Here is a 20,875-nt window from a genome sequence, read left to right as displayed (position 1 = left end):
AATGAGGTAGCGGTGAGGAGAGGCTGCCTGAAAACCTTCAGCTGGGACAGCAAGGAGAACAGATGTGCAGGCAGTAAGAGGAATTACCCCAGGGATACAGTGCATTCCTGGGAAGGCTGATGCCAGGCAGCCCTGAGCAGCGCTGATCTGTCTCAGCACAGACCTCAGTGCTTCACTCAGCACCGTCACCTCTGGCAGTGAGAATTCTGCTGTTAGAGGCTGCTCACCAGGCAGGACGTACAGGGCCAGCATCTGCCACGCAGCATGAGTGCCCCAGGCTTGTTTCTGAAGCAGCCCAGAGCAATTTCTCCATAATGTCCCATTAATGTGACAGCTAAAGCCCTGGCCTGCTGTAAAAACATCGCTCCCATTTACATTAATTGCAACGATTTTCATGCAATTTGCTTCCAAATGTGACCAACCGTATCTTCAGTGGCTGGGAGCTGATGAAGTCCCATTGAAGTTCATCACATTTATCACCCTCTAGCTGGAGTACAGTTATTAGTCTGGCTAAGGATGTGGCTCTGCACTCATTCAAGGTACTGAACAACACCTGGTCAGAAACAGAGTGCAGCCCTGGCCCATCCTGCTCCATTTGCTCAAAGAAGCTGTGGATGCCCCATCCCTGGAGGTACCCAAGGCCACGGATGGAGCCCTGAGCAACCTGTGCTGGTGGGGGGCAACCAGCCCATGGCAGGAGGCCAAAAGAAGATGATCTTTAAGGTCCCTTCCAATCTGAGCCACTCTACGGTTGGATGATCCTGCACCTGACAAGCCTTTGGACTTCTTCAGCCTCTGACCAGCCACGGGGCAAACCAGCTGCCCGCAGAGCAGCAGCGTCACATGCCTGAGGAGGAATGAAGTATCACCTTATGTAAATAATAGCTGGCGACTACAGCAACGTCGCTGCGCTCTGACCAACTTCTATAATAACACGGAGGTTTCTTCATATGCCCGGGACATTTTTGCTACAGCTATTTGGTATTTGTAGAATCATAGAATGGATTGGATTGGAAGGGACCTTAAAGATGGTGTGGTTCCAAGTCCCCTGCCATGGGCAAGGACATACTTCTCTAGTATTTATCATGCAACCATCACCTCTTTAAACACAAATCATTTCCGTCCTGGGGAAATCTTAAGAAAAAGGCATTTTCCATGTGCCTTATTCACTGCTCAGGATTCCCGAGGGTCCCACCCGTTCTGCTGACATTGATGCAACTTTCTCCTTGTTTTAGCCTGAAAGAAATATCCTGCAGCCCAGCCATGTAACAGCACACAGTGTCATTGGGAGAGTACTTCCCTTTCCATGCAGCTGCTGCGGTCTCTCTTTTGTTACTGGAAGCACTGCTGTGCCTTATGAGCCATAGTTCATCACTGGAAATGAATCTGGAGTTACAACAAAACCAAAAGTCGGAGTCATGAGTCAAACGTCCTCGGCTCGTTGGCTGCCTGACAGCATTGCAGCATGAGTTAACCACAACTGGGATTCCTTCCTGATAAAGAGCTGCATCACATGAGGCTATTGCACACACACCAGTAGTAGCCAAGGACGTCGGACGAAAACTTTCAGCTCGTATATTTAAGGATCCCGATGCTACTTTTGGATTCAGGCAAAAAAAAAAAAAGATTTCCTCTCCTGAAGTTGGGATTTCTCACTTGTTGCTGAGACATGACGCTGGACGCTGGTGGGAAGGGAAGGAGTTTGTATCACGTTCATTGCATGCTCCATGCAGCCAATGGTGAGGGGGTGGGGACTCCATCTCTCACCCAGCTTGGCGCTGGTGCATACTGGTGTCTGCTGATGCCCACAGTGGGGGGGAAACACAACCACAGCTCGGAGAGAAAATGCAGATTTGCATTTGCAAATTGTTTCAGCAGCCAGTTTTAATTTGCATCGTGAACTCATTGGAAGTTGGAAGGTAACCAAAGAGACGGAGTGGGCAGTGGGTAGAAGGCAAAGAGCGGCACAGCACAAAACTCCTCCTGCAGGAAAACAGTGCTGTGAAGAAGAGGCACAGCTGCAACTAGAAAATTGGACTAAGCAATGAGGGCCAGGAAAGGCACAGCCGAACCATGATGGGGGGTTTGCCATGCAAGGCTGGCGATCACCTTCATCTTTGCATGACTTACAGATGGCAGGACCAGTTCTTCAAAAACCTGCTGTGTTTTTTTGCAACTGCTGCATCCAGGCTGGTAAGAAGAGCCTTGTGCAGCTGGTGGCATCGACCTGCCACAAAACAAGACCTGTGCCCTGGCAAAGAGGTCATCACGGTGCTACGTGCCAGTCCCACCTGAGGAATGTTTGATTCAGCAGGAATCCCCCACTGCTGATGCCAAGAATGAAGCATCTGGAAAAATACCGTGCCAACTTTGGCTCCAAAACGCCTTCTCCTGTCTGGTAATTGCCATCTCAGACAGCCTCACCAGCTCTGGCACAGTGCGACCACCCCATTCCCTGAATGCCGGGCACCGGGAGGACAGCTTTGTTTGGAATAGCTGACATTTGCTGACGCTTCCATTCCTGGTGACGCCAATGCAGTTTTCCATCCCAGCCTGCTTGTGGCTGCTGTTCGGAGCTGAAGTAAACAGCAGCAGCCCCGTGTTTACAGCTGCACGCTGTGCCTCTCACTGCTGTCACATCACAAGGCAGTGTGCTGGGGTCACGGGCAATGTCTGTAGCTTTGAGAGCTTTGAGGGGCATTAGGTTGTCTGGAGGATGCCCAAGGATTAATGTGAGGGCAACGTATCTCAGAGGTGCTGGCACTTCTTGGGAAGGAAAGAAGAAAATGGGGGATCTCACCTTCAGAAAAGCTCAGGTTTCCCATCACCACTGATCATCACCACGGTTTTCCCACAATACCAGAGTGCTGCGTGCTGAGCTTTACACTAATCATTGTATTTTATATCAAGATGCTCAAGGCAAAGTGCTGAGCTCTTAGGAACATAATTTACCACTTACACAAAGGGGCTGAACTGTTCTGAAAACCATATCCAGATTACTAGAGCTCTTAATCCAGTTTCTGGGCTCATCATGAATGGAAATGAGCCATTCTTGGAAGGGAAACTTGGCCAAAGCTTTCCTCCTCTGCTGTATGAGTAGAAGCTGCACTCACAGCTGACACCAACAGACCTATACTGGAGAGCAACAAAACCTGTATGATATTGTTCTCAAAGCAGCAAGCTGTGCATCCATGGGATCAAAGTGCACAAACACCTTTACCTCTGCAGAACAAGGAGCTAACCTCTCCTCTCCCACAGTGTTACATCATTACACTGCTCTTAGTGTCAATAAGGGATGCTCTTAGTGTCAATAGGGATTGCTCTATTTGCACTTAGCAAGAAAAATAGATTTGAATCACAGAATCAAAAGAAAAGTCTTTTCTAACAATAGCTCTATTTCAATAGCATACTCACTGCCCATCCAAAACAAAATCTGTTTGCTGACCGGTAAGTTCTCCCCTGCACAGCTCAGCTATCCCCTGCTGCTCATCTCTGGCAGCCAGGCTGTGAGCTCTTGAGGTGGCCTTCCTTTGGGAAAATAGGCATTTGGGCCATGCTGTAGTGGCCACATGGCTCCTTGTGACAGCTCTCAGGGGTTCCCTTCACTTCAGGAGCCATAGGAGAGCACAAGAATGGATGCATGGGAACACGCAGTGAGCAGAGATGTTCTCCCATCCCAGACCTGGCGGTGCCCAACATGCAGAGGTGCGCTCCTCAGGACAGCGCTCCAAGGCCACCCTTTTCTCTTTAGCTTAGCACCATCTAGAGGGATGTGCCTGCACAGCCGGGACAGCGGGACACACCAGTTCTATGGCACGCTTTGGGCAAAGGGCATTAGTTTTGGAGTGGGGGAAACAAAAGGCTTGCTAAGCAAAGCTTCGGAAGAGAAGCTCATCCCTCCAGGTCTCCTTGCTAAAACACAAAGCTGTGTTGCAGCCATTCGCTCCTGTCCTGGCAAAGCACTCCGTGATGGGAGAACGCATCCTCCAGAAGGGAGTGGTGGCTGCAGGTTTGGGGCAGGACTGGGAGGGTCAGCAGCAGGAAGATGTGGAGGGGTTGGGTTTTTTCCTTGACTTGAATTTTACCACACCTACAGATGTTGCATCACGCACTCCTGCAGGCTGCAGTGACGTCTGGCGATGTGATGGGGAGTTACTGAGCATTAAGAGCAGAGATTGTGCTCCGTGCTTTTGGGGGTTGGAACTTGATGATCCTTGGGGTCCCTTCCAACCCAAGCCATTCTATGATTCACGTCCATTCAAGCCTTTGCCTTTCACTGGCACTGCACAAAAGCACAGCAGGGCTCCCCCTGATGTAAATCTCTCTGTGCCAAATTGCAGCTTTCAGCCCCGTGCATCAGAGCTTTCTCAAACCTCCCAACATGAAACACCGGAACAAGACCACGTGATGTTATCTCCTTTCTATCTCACACCATGATCTTGCACTTTCTTCCGCAGCAGCCCAGGCCATGGGTTTGCAGTGCTGTGAGATGCAGTGCCCGCTTCCCATTAGCCCCGAGGCAAGGTCATGGACATAGGAGTCCAGTTCATTGAGGAGCAATCGGAGATAGGAAGCACATTGCTCTGGCCAAAGGAAACAGGGTTCACAATCCAGTTGGCTTTTAGGTCTGCTCAGCCCTGCGGCTGATGCTTTCTGAGCTTCCAGCTCCCCATGCTTCGAACACATCACAGAGCCATATTCCATCCCCACAGGAGGAGGAGGAGGAGGCGGAACCAGGCTGCAGGGATGCAAAAATGCAGAGGAGAGCGAGGCAGGCAGGCTGGGAAGGACAGCTTTGCTGAGCCTCGGAGAAAACACTGAGTAATTATCAGTGGTAAGGAAACCTCAAGAGAGCATAAGTGGGATTTCTGCATGGCAAACACGCTGTATATTTTATGGCCTCGGCTTGCCTGGGGAGAAAGTCTGATAATGGAGTGGTTTGAATCACAGCCAGGACCCTGACCAGAGCACCTCTCCTTCAGCCCATCAGATGAACTCCGTTTCTTCTGTTCCTTTTGGCTGCACCCTACCACAGACCCAGCACCTCCTGGCAAATCCCCCCCAGCAAGGCTCCCATCTCACAGAGGTGGGCTCTGGGCAGCCTGGGGAGGGCTATTGGTACAACCCCTGTGATGCATTGCTGCCATTTGCCCACTGTTGTCCCCTTCCCCTCAGCCCGCAGCTATGTGGCCCAGAGACTGGGGACCCTGTGCTGCCAGCAGCACCCAGAGCCACCACCCAGCCCCAAGGAGAAGCCCACAGAGTGATTTATTCTGGGGCAAAAAGCAGGGCCATGCAGCCATACCCCACTGTGGCACTGATACCCCCGAGCAACATCTCCCTGGGAGGATCTTTGTGACCTCACATCACCTGGCACTCTGCTGGGTAACAGAATGCACTGCCATGCACCAGGGAGCTCTGTGCCTGGGGGTCCTGTAAACTCTCCAGAATATCACATTTCCCATAGCATAACAGCTGGATCCTTCGGAGGGGGGAAGGGATGTCTCTCATCACTGATGTTTTAATTAAGAGCACAGGAAGGAAAAGCGAGGCATTAACCATCTGCCTTGCAATAGGGCCAGAGCATGGCAGGTGCCGGGGTGCATTAGCAAGAGGAATCAGACTCCTCCTCTGAGTCAAGTTAAGCTTTACTCAACACTTAACACCCAGTTAATTGCTGGGTGCTTACTGCAATTAGGGAGGCTGTCTCAGCTAGCAGTGGCAACCAGGTCCATGGCAACCCCCAGCACTGTGGATAAGAGAGGCTGCATCCATCCCTGCAGACACCACATCCCTCCCTGGGGATGCCATGTCCCTCCCTGGGATGTGGGGGAAACAGTGGTGTCCAGAACACAGCATGGAAGCTGCTGAGCTTCGTCCCCTACCTGGGCTCTACTGGAGAGCTCTGTGCTCCAAGCCTGGCCTGACTCCCTTATGCTGACCCAGCAGGAGGTTTTCCAAGCAGCACTCCGTACCAAGAAGCACTTCACGTGGCTAATGTATGAGCCATTGCACCCCAGCAGTGAATCCAATTTGTATACCGTAAAAACAAACTGTGCTCCCTCTGACTTTGCATTCAGACTGTTTCCAAGAAGGTAAAATCAGCCAAAGCATAGAATCTGAGAGCCTGGTTTGTACCACCCCTGTGCACAGCAAAGCGGTGACACCCCAGTGCGACGGTTTGTGGGCTTACAGCACAGGAGTAATGAATGCACAGCCAGTTTGCACGCTTTATTAGAGTCCTATTTTCACTCCTTCTTCCAGAGGAGTCCAGAATGACTGGCGACAGACTTCTCCTCTGCCTCTTCACACTGCTGTGCTTGCCCTTCAGCCCCCCGCAGCCCCCTGCCCGGCAGCCAGCAGCACCCTGTGCTGAGCACAGAGGCCTGGATGAACTGGCAGGGGCAGGGCACACTGCTGCCATCCATGTGCCCTGTGGCCACAGGACGGGGCAGGCGGCCGCTGACCAGCAGCCGCACATAGCAGGCACTGAAGATCACCAGGAGCTGCTGGGCCATCACCTGGAACGAGCACGAGAGGGTCAGTGTCTGCCTCATTCAAACACTGCTCTTGCCCAACAGAATCAGGACAGAAGCCAAGGACGGATACATAACTGTTCCACATCCCCTTCTGGTCAGCAGTGCTTGCACGCTGCCCCCCAGGACAGTGACATGTCAGGCTGGGGGCAGGCAGCATGGCCAGCCCAGGGCTGGGGGGCTGCAGGGATGGGGTGGCAGGGAGCCAGGCTGCTCAGGAACCCTCCTGTTCTGCCATCACCTCCTCTCGGGTGGCTTTTTTTTTTTTGCCATCAGATGGCTGGAGAGCTTCTACCAACAGGGATGTCATCTGCACTGAATTCATTTAGTAACAGCAAGCAGAAAACTGCGAAATAAATCAGAATAATCTCTTTTGAAGCTTCTTGCTGAGCGGGAATGAGGACACATTTGTCACTCAGCATGGCACGAGCGTTTGAGGGCATGCTCCATGGAAGGGATGAGGGCTCAGCATGGCCATACTCAGCCCAGACGTGGGCACCAAGTCCTAGCAGACATCTACTTCCAAACAGGGACCAGAAGGAAACGTCTGGCCCATAAAACAGACAGCATCAAGGCCATAAGCATGAACTGCTTAGTACTGTCAGGACTGGAGAAGGCATGAGGGGACCTCTAGGTTTGCAGGTGTTCTACCCCGTGGGCAATGCCTACTGGGATGAGCTTTGGAGACAACATGCCCAGGAGGTGCTCTGCCCATAGGGGGGGTTTTCTCATTACCTCTGGGGGGCCCTCAGGGATGAGGTGGAGCAGCTCATTGCACATTATGGGTTCTTTCTTGAAGCTCTCCCCACCGGATAGGAGAGGTGATTCCTCACACGAAGTGTCCTCTGCTGTAGGAACAGCCACCTCCATCATCACACAGAGCTGGTCCAGCCTGTGCCGCCAGCCCAGCTGCAGGAGAAGGATGGTTTGGGGGACCCAAGGAGACAAAGAGCATGATTTCCTACCAAAGCTATCCTCCCAGGAGTCAAGAAAAGTACAAGATGTGGGGGTTGTACCCCTCACCTCCTGTCCTGCAGCCACGACTGGCCAGCAGAGTTTACACATCTATACACCCACAAAGAGAAAGAGACTTTCCAAAGGCCGAGAGGACAAAATTCCTATCCAGGTACCCAGTGCGGTGCTTATTTATTCCCCGGGCTATCTCATTATTTCAAGAGGACAACTCAAGGTGTCAGCTATTTCAGACAGTAACACCTGCCTTCAGCATTTACCCTTGGCGACTTTCCCTTACCCAAAGTCGCATAGTGGATTACCCAGCTACGCTCACACCAAAGGGCCTAAATAAATTCCTGCCTCACTGGCACCAGTAGATGCAGTTTGTCCACCTCCCGGTTTGCCCAGCTCCCAGTTTTCAGCAGGGACAGGCCATAGGGTGGCCGTGCCACCACAGGCTGTGCCCGCTGCCATTTACCTCTTGTGCCTGCCGCAGCTCCGCGATGTGGGCTGACAGGGACTGAAGGCAGCGCTCGGGGCTGAAGTGCACAAAGCACAGCTGGGATGAGCAGGTCAAGAATCACAGAATGGTTGGAGTTGGAAGGGATCTTAAAGGCCATCTGGTCCCACTCCCTGCAGTGCACAGAGACGCCCACAGCTCCATCAGTGCTCAGAGCCCCAACAGCCTGAGCTTGGCTGTCTATAGGGATGGAGCATCACCACCCCTCTGTGCAACCTGTGCAGCCTCAGTGTCCTTACTGTAAAAAACTTCTTCCTTATACCCAGTCTAAATCTCCCCTCTTTTAGTTGGAAACCATTTCCCCTTGTGCTATCACAACAGACCCTGCTGCTTCCTGAGAGCAGAGGCACTCGGATGCTGCTGGCTTAGCTCTTCTCTGCTAGGAACAACACAACTGGGACTCCACTTTTCTGTGGTTTGTTTGTTTTTGCCATAGGCACACTGCTGCGATTCTCATAAGGCTCATCACTGCCATGTAAACATAATACAGTTTCAGGAATAATTGCCTGCCCCAAGGACTAATTTCACTTCAGTCATTTAGACTCTTCCCAGTGGCCTTTGGGTATATCTCAATGCCTATGGATGGGAGAAGAAAAATACCCGATTCTCCATGGAATAGGAAGAAAAGAAGCTTAGAAATCCCACCCTCTGGGAAGCCTTATGGATCACTACATCAGTAAACATTCTCCCCATCACAGAATCACAGAATGGTTGGGTTGGAAGGGACCTTAAAGACCACCCAGTTCCAACCCCACCGCCATGGGCTGCTCGCCCCTCACCAGATCAGGCTGCCCAGGGGCTAGGAAAGATTCTGCACAGAAAGGATACTTGTAGGATGCTGTGTGGCCCATCCAGGACGTCAGTAATCCCCAGAATTAAGCTGTGTTTGATAAAGAATTCATTGACAGCTGCCAGTCGCACATCTGTATTCATATTTATCTAGGAAAGAGTGCAGGAAAAATTAACATGCTCTGTGGCAAAACTTGGCCCAGCTCAAGGCTGCTCACCACCGTGGGAGTGGGAGCTGTGCAATGGTTGCTTTTTCCCAGCAACAGCAGGTGCTTTGAGCATCTCTTTCTTACTTTCACACATACTTTCTAGGCATTATGACACCTAACTACAACATCCCTTGCCTGAACCAGATGTCTGAGCCTGCTCTAAAAATACTCTGTCCTCCCACTGCTAACCATGTTCCCCATATGCATCTAGGAGATAGCATCATAGCATCACAGCATGGCTTGGGTTGGAAGGGACCCCCAGGGATCATCAAGTTCCAATCCCCTGCCTCAGGCAGGGCCACCGACCTCCAGATCTGGTACTACAGCAGGCTGCCCAGGGCTCCATCCAACCTGGTCTTGAACACCTCCAGGGATGGGGCATCCACATAGAATCGTTAAGGTTGGACAAGATCACTAAGGGCACCAAATGCAATCCCAACCCATCCCCCCATGTCCCTCACTGCCACATCCCCACAGTCCTTCAGTGCCACACCTTCAGGGACAGTGACTCTACCACCTGCCTGGGTAGCTGTGCCAATGCATCACTGCTCTTTTGGAGGAGAAACGTTTCCTAATATCCAACCTGAACCTCCCCTGGCACAACTGAAGGCTACCACCTCTCATCCTATCACTGCTACATGGGAGAAGAGGCCAATCCCCACCTCACTACAACCTCTTTTCAGGGAGTCGTAGAGGGCAATAAGGTCTCCCCTGAGCCTCCTCTCCTGCAGACTAAACAATCCCAGTTCTCTCAGACATTCCTCATCACATTGGTGTTCCAGACCCTTCACCAGCATTGCTGCCCTGTAGTGTTCCAAAGCTACAGATCCCAGCACTTCAGTGGGAGGGAACTCACCCCCCATGGGTGAGATCCCTGGGTCAGCTCACCTTCCTCTGGCGGTGGTCAATGACCAGGATCACAACCACAGTGACAGCCACCGCAGCCAGGGTCACCAGCACGCTGGCCTCCCAGTAGCGCCCGAAGGAGCAGAGCTGGACCGTGGTGTAAATGTTTGTCCAGAGGGACATGTAGAAAACCTGTGAGAACCCAGAGAGATGGATGGCGCTCGTAAAACTGCACAAGTGAGAGAAGTCAAGGGAAGAAGAGACCTTGCCATAAATTAATTGAGTCGCCTGGGATATTCAGAGGGTGAGGGAGGACATGAGATCTTTGCAGTAATAAATGGAGGAGAGAAGGGTCTGGAAGGACTGAGAACTAGTTTATCATAAGAAGTTACCAATCATCAAAGACAAACTGAATTATTAATGATGATTCATATCTAGGAACGTTTTCAGTTGAGTTCTCCCATTTAGATAAGCTATGCAGTCAATGAGGCGTATTAATAATGCTTGTGATAGTCCCTCTCTTTAGGAAGCTCCTGTGTCAGAGCACTCAGGGTGGTGAAGGGACTGCAGGAGATGGACACTAGGCTCGAGGAGGATGCTAAGGACTAGCAAGGTCAGCCTTTGCATTAAAAACAAAACAAAAAAACAGGAGAACAGAGGGAGAGCCCAGCATCCTTACCACAGCAATGGCTATCTGGAAAGCCCTGGAGTTGTAGAAGAGGTACCGCCTCACTTCAGGCTTCAGGACTGCCTCCTCGATCAGCCTCCTCCACTCACCCGCTGCCGCCTGCAGGGGAACGAGGAGCAAGAATTATGGATTGCCTTGAGTGGGAAAGGACCCAAAGGATCATAGAATCATAGAATCGCTAAGGTTGGAAAAGACCCACAGGATCATCCAGTCCAACCATCCGCCCTTCATCAATGGTTCTCACTAAACCATGTCCCTCAACACAACATCCAAACACTCTTTAAACACCACCAGGCTCGGTGACTCCACTACCTCTCTGGGCAGCCCATTCCAGTGCCTGACCACCCTTTCAGAGAAGTAGTATTTCCTAACATCCAGCCTGAACCTTCCCTGGCGCAGCTTGAAGCCATTCCCTCTAGTCCTATCACTAGTCACCCGGGAGAAGAGGCTGACCCCCAGCTCACCACAACCTCCCTTCAGGTAGTTATAGAGAGCAATAAGGTCTCCCCTGAGCCTCCTCTTCTCTAGACTGAACAACCCCAGCTCCTTCAGCCGCTCTTCATAAGGCCTGTGCTCCAGACCCCTCACCAGCTTTGTTGCCCTGTGGATCATGGTGTCCAACTCCCAGCTCCACACCACACTACACAACCCTATGGCTGAGAGTGGTGACCCAGTGCTCCTGGAGCTCCAGGGCCATGCCCACTGCCCTGGGAGCTGCACAGTGCCCACCGCCCTCTGGGGCACAGCCGTTCCCCAACCCCACCGGGCCCTCAGCTCCATCAGAACAGCTCAGACAGGCCTGGTGGGGCCCAGCCTGTACTGCAGACCCGATGTGAGCAGAGGGCACAGGCTCAGGCTCCAGCCTCATCCCTACAGCTGTCACTGACCAGAGCTCTGCGTGCTGCCTCACTTGCAGTGAGTGATATCTCCCTGCAAAGGGCAGGGAAAGTCATAAGAGAAAAGCACGTCTTTATGGCAAAGGACAAGACGAGACAGGTTGTCCCAGGGATGTTCTAGCACATCGGAGTGCTTTCATGCTCTTCAGCTGAACCTGCACTGAATGGGTTTCTTCACGGAGCTTTAAGCCAAGGTCATTACAGTTGTCTTGAAGTCAGTGAGGAATAGATTGAAATTAAAATGAAACAAACCAACCTTACACCCCCTAAAAAAAAAAAAAAAAAAAAGAAACTTAAAAAAGCTCTCTGTGATCTGGGTGCAAACAGTGTCAACCCAGCCAGCATCCACTCCAATGGGCCGCCAGGGGAGATGAGAGGTGAGGAGCTTACCTGAACCCCCAGGGACTGCAGTTTCTCTGCACAGAGCTCCATGTCGAAGGAGGCGGCTGAGCAGGTGTTGTCCATGCTGAGCACCATGAGCACCTGGCCATTGCGGGGTTCTGCAAAGACCCAGAGAGGTCAGCAGCGTGGCTTTGGCATGGATTTTAATCCCAGCAGCCTGCGGTGAAGGGAAGGCTGACAACACAGACTGCTTCAAATGGATGGCATTCCCCCAGAGCTTACACAAGCTGAGATGTGCCAAGAGGAAGAGATCAGGGCCAAGAAAGTGGTGTGTTCACATGAGATCCTGTTTCACAGACACGTTTCATCCAGCTTTCCCTCCTCTTTGCGACTCTGGGAATAGCCCCATGCCTTGAGGCTGCTCCTATGGCACAGTGTGCAGTGCTCCCCCAGGCTGCTGTGCTGGCCCAAGGGCTGCGTGCATTCACCTTTCCCTTTTATCCTGCTTCCATCCTCCATCCTCATCATCTCTTCACTGCTCAGGGACAGGAGGTGCCAAGTTAACTGAGGCAATTGCATTACAGTAGGGTGTGACTGTCTCAAGTCAAGAAGGGAAGAACAGATGCATCCAGAATCTCCAGGATAATAATGTCCTACTTTTTTTGCTGAAGTTAATCCCCAGATTAAGCAGCGGAGGTGATGAGTATGAAGCAAGAATGAAAACAAATGGCCTCAGCCCTTGGGCTGGGCTCTCCTGCTCTCCATGTCTTTGGTCAAGCTGCTTGGCGTAAGACTATGCCAGGGTACCGAGCTCAGATACCCAAAATCTGCAGAGGGGCTCAGGTTGTGACCTCTGCTGGAGCAACAAGAGCTGCTTCAGCGCTATGAAAGCAGAGCACAGAGAGGTGCCATGAACAGAGCTGCTGAACACTCAGTGCAAAAGGCCATCCCAGGCAGCTTCAGAGGTACTGCTGCAGAGGCAGCACTCAGTTAATGGGGAGGAGAGGCACTCGGAAAGCACAGGCCAAGCTTCCCAAAGATTTCTTCACTTTCAAAGAACAATTTGAAGGTCTCGATTGGCACTGTGCTCAGTACTGCATTTCTCAGTCACCAGCGAGTTGACAGAGCCATAGAACAGCCAAGGTTGGAAGAGGATCTCGAAGGACCCTCTGGTCCAACCCTGTTCGCTTACCTTTCGCCCACTGCAGGGATCCTTCCTTTAAATCACTCTTACAATAGAGGACGGAGGAAAGAGAGCTGTTTTTCTCAATCCCACCAGCCGGGCTTTTACAGGCCATGCTGAAGGCACCGCTCCTTAAGAACTTTGTGCCGTAGCGTCAGCGATTCAGATCCTCCTGGACCTCCCTTATCGCACAGCAGCAGGCAGCTCGCTCTCCTCGCCGGGGACCAGGTTGGGAAATCCTCATTCAGACTCCCACTGGCGACTTCCTTGAGATTCTGCTCTCCATTGGCATGGCAGCATTTCCTGGCCCTGAAAAGAGGAAGGCAAAGAAGTCAAAAATCTTGCAGAGACAGCAAATAAAGGGTGAGAGCGCTGAGCTCTGTGATGCTACCACCGCGCGGGTGCTAACAGTGCAATGTGCACAGGCTCTCCTCTTGCTTATGTGGATGACAGGAATTCCCTATCACAGGAAGGAAACGGTGCAGATAAGGAAGAACTGTGCACCCGCCCGAGCAGAGGAGAGCAGCAGCAGAGCAGGAAGCAACGTGGGGAGCTCTGCTCATCTCCACCCCCGCAGCAGCCGCCGTTCCCATGGGTTTTCCAGGGAATGCTGCGAGGATTTGTGGGTGGTTATGCAAACCAAGCGCATGGAAGGCTTCCATTTACTTATCTTCCATTCTTGCAACTCTGCTGCCAAAGCTATCATTTAATTTTTAGCATAACTCCACCTTTTTTTGCACCAGGAGGTTGGTTTGAGGGTCCCTCGTCACAGAATGGTTGAGGTTGGAAGGGACCCCAAGGGATCACCCAGTCCAACCCTCCTGCTTCGAGCAGTCACACAGCACACTGCCCAGGGTCCCATCTCAGCAGCAATCCTTCCAAAAGGACCACTGCTTCTTTCTATTACTCATGGTTGTTGCTGCAATCACCCCTTTGCACAAAGCCAGGATAGCCTGGACTGTCAGACAGGAAATTGAGGCAAGGGAAGCAACACAAAAGGTTCATATGGTTGCAAAGAAAGAACAAAATAACTACAAAGGCTGGAAACTCAGTGCTTGAAGGAGCCAAACACGGTGCACTTTGCACGACAGTTGTGTGCTGTGCATGGGGATGGCCTCAGCACCCGCTCTCAGTGCTGGAGACAGAAGGGAAGCCTAATTACAAGCTGTCACACTGAGTTAGAGCTGAAGCAGGGCTCTCTGTCCCAGGCACCTCAGAATTGCTGAGTCCTGTGGGAGCATCCAGGGCAGCTCCTACAGCCACAGTCTTCCCCAGCACAGCTGAGTCCAGAGACAACAGCAGCATTGCTTTAAGCCATTTGTGCAGCACAGACCTCACTTGGCTCCACTGCCTCTTATTGCTCCCCTGCATGGAGCTTGGCCCCTCAAAGCCTTCCCCACCTGCCCTCCCCAGGGCTCCGTGTCTTTGTACACCTCTTATTTTAACACAAAGCCATTCCCCCTTCCTCCTTGCCCCTACAAACCCCTCCAAGCCCCAGCCAACCTAGCTCCACTGCTGCGTCCTCACTATGGAGAGCCCACCAGAGCCATACCTCATCCAGCTGTGCTCCCGGGGTGCAGACTCTTCTCCCTCCTCCTCCTCACTGCCCCACACCGCCCATCGCTGTGCCCTGCAGGTTGGGGAGGTCCCACTGCTGGGACGCACAGCGCAGGCGAGCTCCGGCACCTCTGCACTCCCATCACCCCGCGCCACAGGCATCAACTTGCAAAACCTCCCCGGCACATGTGACTTTTCCCCCAGGCTCGTTTCAGAGCTGTGGTTTTTTAACCCTCTAGAGTTCCTCAAAGCTGCTTCCCCATCAGGGATGGACTCCGCTGCAGGAGTTGGGGTTGCCTTTTGGAGGGTGGGGGTCCACAGCCAGACTCAGGAGGGGCTTTGGATGGAGCAGTGGCACAGTCGGAAGGCTCTGCTTTTCCTCTTTCATCAGCCAGGGTTCAGTGAGCACACATCCTGAAGCTGCATCAAATGAGTCGTGCTGAATACCTGAGTCAGAGCTGTGCATTAGCAGCGGGGTTGGTGAAATTCAAAGAGGTGAGCAAAGATCTCCAGGCTGATGTTGAGCAAATGGTCACAGCAAGGCACAGAGACGGAGATAACGGGGTGGGAACTGCAGCCCAGCTCTCAACAGGAGACTGCTCTGATACAGAGGGCAGAGAAGGTTTCCTGTTGGCTACTGCGCTCCGGAGAATGGAAGCAAGGTGGGATTAACAGCCAGATGGACCCTTCCAAAGCACTGTGGTTTTGAAGCCAAAAGAGATAGGACTGGGAGACAGCACAGGGGAGAAGGCTGGGGTGCACCTTCCTGGGGCTCACAGCAAAGCTGGAGGGACCCCAAAGGCTGGGAATTGAGTCAGTCAAATATCAGAGCAACTGTTAGTGAACAGTTAAAAAAGAATAACAAACCCTGCCATGCTTCATTGCGCCGTGTGCACACTTCCTGGAGAAAAACCCACTCCACTTCGGGAGGGCTGAACTTCTGCAATCCCGGCTCCAGACATTGCTGAGCAATGCGTTCATTCAATCACGTGGCTGCACGGGGAGCAGCACTGCCTTCAATCTGCTGATCCACATGGGGTGTCGTTTCCCTGGGAGCTGGTGGCTCACACGTAACATCACCCAGGTACTGAAAAAATCAGATCCATCTTCTCACCGGTGTTGGTAGCTCGAGGCTCAGCTCCCATCCCCACCCATGCCAAGCACTGCATTCCTCACAAGCGCTCCTCATCAGAAGATCTGGCTTTGCTTCCTCCTCCTTGCCCACGCACGGCAGAACTGGGTGACCCAAGTGCTGGGAAAGAGCACCATCAGCACTCTGCCCGAGGCACAGCTCAGTGGGGGCAACAGGCTTCGGAGCAGCTGCCCTCGTTGCCTGCACACACAGCACGCACCTCTGGCTCAGCAAGGAGTGCTGCTGTGTGCATCCTGCGCTTGGCATCGCCCTGTCCTACCAACACAGCTAACCCTACCAAGGTGGGAGGGGGCAAAAAATAACCCAAATGCAGGTGTTCTGCTGAGCTCTGCAGCCATCCGCCTCCCTGAATGCCTTCATCTCATTGCAGAACAGCCAATAAAACATTCAGCGAGTCATCTGTTTCAATCAACAGCATGTATACTTCATACTTGGGCTTGACAACAAGCTAGGTATTGCACAGGTGTCTTTATATCAGTGCTTCTGAAGTGCTAAGACATGCCTGTAACATTCCTGTTCCTCCTATTAATGGTCCCACCAAAACTTCTGCACTCAGCAGCCAGGAAATAGAAATTCAGCCCTCTGAATTATGAGGAAAGGTTGAGGGAACTGGGCTTGTTCAGCTTGGAGAAGAGAAGGCTCTGGGGGGACCTCATTGTGGCCTTCCAGTATTTGAAAGGAGCGTATAAACAGGAGGAGGAACGGCTGTTTATGAGGGTGGACAGTGATAGGACAAGGGGGAATGGTTTAAAGCTGAGACAGGGGAGGTTTAGGTTGGATATTAGGAGGAAGTTTTTCACCCAGAGGGTGGTGACGCACTGAACAGGTTGCCCAAGGAGGCTGTGGATGCCCCATCCCTGCAGGCATTCAAGGCCAGGCTGGATGTGGCTCTGGGCAGCCTGGGCTGCTGGTTGGCGACCCTGCACATAGCAGGGGGTTGGAACGAGATGATCATTGTGGTCCTTTTCAACCCAGGCCATTCTATCATTCTATGAAACCAGCACCAAGTAGCGCAGTTACAAAGCAAACACAAAGTCAATCAGTAAACTAGGAAGGCGTTAGGAAAGCTAGGAAAAGGAACAAGAAATCAGGAACTCTCTGCATGCGAAGCAGATGGAGGGCGCTGGCAGCGTCCCAGCAGTGCTGCTGCACGAAGCACAGCTGACAGCCTCTGGAACTGCCCCATCTGCAAAGCAAGGAGCAAAGAGCCTGCGAACAGAGACCTTCCAAAGGAGACCACAACAAACCTATTCCTCCCGTCCATCCGCCACAAGACACTCACATTGCCGTGCTGTGACGACTTCGTTTCAAAAATAAAGCATTGGCCAGCTCTGTGCCTGTGGGGCTTACCCAAATTTTCACAGTGCTCTACAGAGGTTATGAGCTGCTTTGTGCACTTCATTTCACTTTTAGTTCAGCTTTGCACTTCTCTTTTTGGGAGTTTCGTGCTATCCGTTTTAGATCATTTAGCCCATTTCTCAAGACCATTTTAAATTGTAATTCAGCCCTTTGTGCTGCTTATATCTCTTCCCAGCTTGGTGTCCTGGAAATATATTATAACTGTTCTCCCTATTCCATCACACTGCATTAATGAATATATTACACTGAACCTGATTCCAGGAATGCTCTGCTTGCAAACGGCAGCTGCAGGCTCTGCCATGCAAGTTGCAGCTGTGAGCAGCAGCCAACACAGCAGATCTCCTTCTATTTAATGAAGCTGCATTTTCAGCAGGTAACTGCTCCATCACTTCGTTGGGTATTTTTGCCAACGAGCCTCAATTAGGTGAGCAGAATTGCTGAGAGCCTTCTCTTGCCTCTCCCTGCACACAGCCTTCTTCTGCAGACTGCGTTTTGTCACACAGCTCAGCAAAGCTGACAGATCTGACAGTCATTAAATGCACAATCCTCATCTCACAGTATTCCTAAAATACGTGTTTCAAATGAAGAAAATGACACTGGCATAAAGTGGGGCTCTTTTCTTTCTGCCTTCTTCCTATGAAGACTTCAAGCACTATGCTTTTTATTACGGTAATGCAAAAAACATTTTCTTGTGCTTCAAATTTAAGGGAAAGGGAAAAAAAAGGATGCTTGCTGTGTGCCTTGGATAATGATTTGGCTATTGATTCAGCAGATGCTTTATTAGATTACTTTGCGACAGCCAAATGTAATTTAATACCTATTTATTTTCTATTCCTATACCGGTCTGAGATACAATCTTTTCTGCAAGAAATTAGTGTTGTCTCCTTTCAGCCCAAAAGAAAGATGAGACTCACCTTCTTTCTTGGGATATTTTGAACTGCTATTTTACAGCAAGATGTTGATCTTGAGGGTTCTCAATAGTTTTTTTCTATCAAGACCTGCAAGCCAAAGCCTCAGCTGCAATCAGTTTCCATCTTACTCTGCACCTGTGCAAGAACCCCTGGTGTTGGGCAGGGGATACTGGTGCTGGGCAGCAAATGAAGACCACAGTTCACTTGCCCACAGTTGCCTCTGCCTTGTCCCTCCCAGTTTGCATGTGCCAGACAGGAGGTTCTCTATCTGGAGGATCATAGAACGGCCTGGGTTGAAAAGGACCACAATGCTCATCCAGTTCCAACCCCCTGCTATGTGCAGGGTTTCCAACCACCAGACCAGGCTGCCCAGAGCCACATCCAGCCTGGCCTGGAATGCCTCCAGAGATGGGGCTCAACCTGTTCCAGTACTCCTGCAACAGGCAGCAGAGAGGAGGAGATGCTGACCTTCAGGCTGAACACCGCAAGCTGAGCAGGGAGCAAGCTCCATCAGCACAAGCAAGCCTTGAAAATTGAACTCTGGCTTCAAGCAGCACAAAATGTGTGTCCTAATTGCACCTTGTACTGCATGTTCAGACATCCAGATGACACTGGTATTTCGGTGTTAATAAGCCATTTGTCCATCTGCTGCTTTCCCCATAGTACAGATGACAAATCTTCTCAGTGGTGTTTTAGAAAGGAAAAACATCAGCTATAAATATATGCATGTCTGAAAAGAAATCCGACAAAAATCAAAGTTCAGACCATTGCTGATGAACCTGAATGTGACCGGTACCTGATCATGCTGTGTTAATCTCCTGATGTGCCCATCTCAACCAAGGAAAATGCTTATTTGCCATTTGAACCATGAGAAAACAGCCATAGTCACTCACTTGACACTGCATGGACAGAATAGGACACACACTGAATGCTCTTTACCTCCATACAGCACCAGGACTGAGCAGGATGGCAATTTGTCTGTATTTTCAGGGGTCAGAACTAAAAGAATCAGACAGTTTCATACCTGCTTAAAGCAGCTTCTGGGCCCTTTTTGAGGTACAAGGGCAAGCTCCATCTGCTTACATCTGGGGTTATGTGCATTTAGGGTCACATCTGCCAGGGACAATGCAGACAGAGCAGCAGTGGGACTTAGGAGACAGATTTGCACTGGCAGCTAGGATAGGCCTTACTCTTCTTAATCAAACTTGTTGCAGAACCGGAGGAAGCCTGGAAAATCAGACTACAAAGGCAAGAAACTGAGCAGCTCCAGACCTCTGCCAGTGTGAAACTATTCCCTGCAGAGCATTTTCAGCACAGTCTGGCTTAGGCGCATAAGGCCTCCTTTCCCACAACACCCCATTGAAAGATTAAAGAACTCCAATTTAAAACCACTTATCTAGATCACAAACAAAGCCAGATTTCCCAGTGAGCAGCAACTGGAAATGCTTGTTTCTGCATGAATTTACACAGCCAGGTAATTCTCAACAGTTAAATTCCAAGGAAGCGTTACAGCAAATTGATATTCTTGCAGGCATTGAAACTCCTGCATGTTTTAAAGGGAAGGTCTTCACAAGCTGTTTTGCCAGTGAGGGAATCATCTGGGGAGGATTTTACACGTTCTTTTCTTCTGGCTCTTCCATACTGCAGAGAGCAAGAACAGAAAGTGCTCATTTAACAAAGGGAAACTTCGGAGCTATGAGAAAGTGGAGGCACGCGCTGTGCTTGTTCCAGGCAAAGTCAGTCTCCTTTTACTGATAAACAAACTGGATGAAATTGCTAATTACAGCCTGCAGCTACGAGGACTTTTACAAGTACCAACGTGCTGCAGTCTGACCACCTGTTCTCAACAGGAGGAACTGTTTCATCTCCAAAGGACAGACTAGAATTAGCATGGCTGCAACATTTTATGAGGCCATAGAACTTCTCTGGCCATCAGATGAGTCTGATTAAAAGTGCTTGGATTCTGTTCTCCTTGCATGGACCTGGCGTGTTCCCAGCCTGACAGATTCTACTTCGCAGGAGCTTTTGTTTCAGTTTTACAACCCATTTAATAGCCTCAATTCCTAAAGAGATCCTTTAAGAACTACAGTATGCTAATATAAAACATTACTACAGGAGACAACACAGCATTCTCTGTCGTAGCACAGCACTACTGCAGGCAGATACTTGTTCTTTTGTTAAGACTTCCATCCATCCTGCTTTCCTCCTTCCCAATTGCAGTCTTACCCTGCAGGTCTGAGAGGCTTTTCAGTGCTGCACTGAAGGTCTGCAGAAATTCAGGATGTTCTGACTGAGGAACAGCATCAGGGCTTCCTCCTTAGACTGGCAACTGCATGAACTGCAGCTCTGATCCACTTCATGCTGACTGAGGTCTCTTCTTTGCAAAAAGTCTTTAAACCGAACTCAAAAATAAACCAGCAAGGCTATATTTTAATATTCTGCTGGAGTGGAATAAACTGCTGAAACACGAAAGCTCATGATGTATTTGTGTGTATTCTTGATTAAAGAGCTAGGAAGCGAGGCACGGATGGCCCTAACACTTATTTCACACTGTTCTGGGAATAGCAGGATGCTACATGACCTTGGTATAAACAAGCAGCCACCAGGGAAGGATAATTACTGCACAGTGCCTGGCTATCAAACTATACTATTGAACTGGCAACGTTTTATTTCTCCTAATAGTCCAAAGAACATTTGTTCCTGAAGGCTTTTGGAACAACCTGGCAGGTGAAGCATCAGACTGGAGCCAAGAGGAGGAGATCTGTAATGGATTTTAAACTTACCTGCTGTGACCTTCAGACATTTGTTTTATTTCTTGCTCTCTTATTAATACTTGATATTCATTCTTCAGAGTCCAGACTCTTCATGCAACAGTGAGTCCTGCAGGTACTCTCAGAACAATTTTGTTGTTACAAGAAGACTGATTAGAGAC

General features: G+C 50.7%; 1 protein-coding gene across 6 annotated transcripts; it reads right to left on the bottom strand.

Annotated features, from left to right (window-relative positions):
* Positions 1-6,210: 6,210 nt before the first annotated feature.
* On the bottom strand, positions 6,211-15,416 carry TMEM268 (transmembrane protein 268). Of its 6 annotated transcripts, none has more exons than XM_015279690.4 (9): positions 15,388-15,416; positions 12,973-13,272; positions 11,829-11,938; positions 10,534-10,644; positions 9,897-10,046; positions 8,839-8,949; positions 7,969-8,049; positions 7,272-7,445; positions 6,211-6,521 (listed from the first exon to the last, which is right to left on the bottom strand). In XM_015279690.4, exons 2-9 carry the CDS (start codon positions 13,076-13,078, stop codon positions 6,249-6,251), a joined length of 1,116 nt encoding a protein of 371 aa, XP_015135176.3. In that variant the 5' UTR covers positions 13,079-13,272; positions 15,388-15,416; the 3' UTR covers positions 6,211-6,248. The 6 variants fall into 6 exon arrangements, with proteins under 6 accessions (XP_015135176.3, XP_024997292.2, XP_004945853.3 ...); XM_025141524.3 differs by having other exon boundaries at positions 10,534-10,641; XM_004945796.5 differs by lacking the exon at positions 15,388-15,416 and adding an exon at positions 14,516-14,661.
* Positions 15,417-20,875: the final 5,459 nt, after the last annotated feature.

Source organism: Gallus gallus, chromosome 17 (assembly GCF_016699485.2).
Source record: "Gallus gallus isolate bGalGal1 chromosome 17, bGalGal1.mat.broiler.GRCg7b, whole genome shotgun sequence".
Taxonomy (NCBI): domain Eukaryota; kingdom Metazoa; phylum Chordata; class Aves; order Galliformes; family Phasianidae; genus Gallus; species Gallus gallus.
The sequence above is the reverse complement of the archived record's forward strand: the minus strand, read 5'-3'. Positions and strand labels throughout refer to the sequence as shown.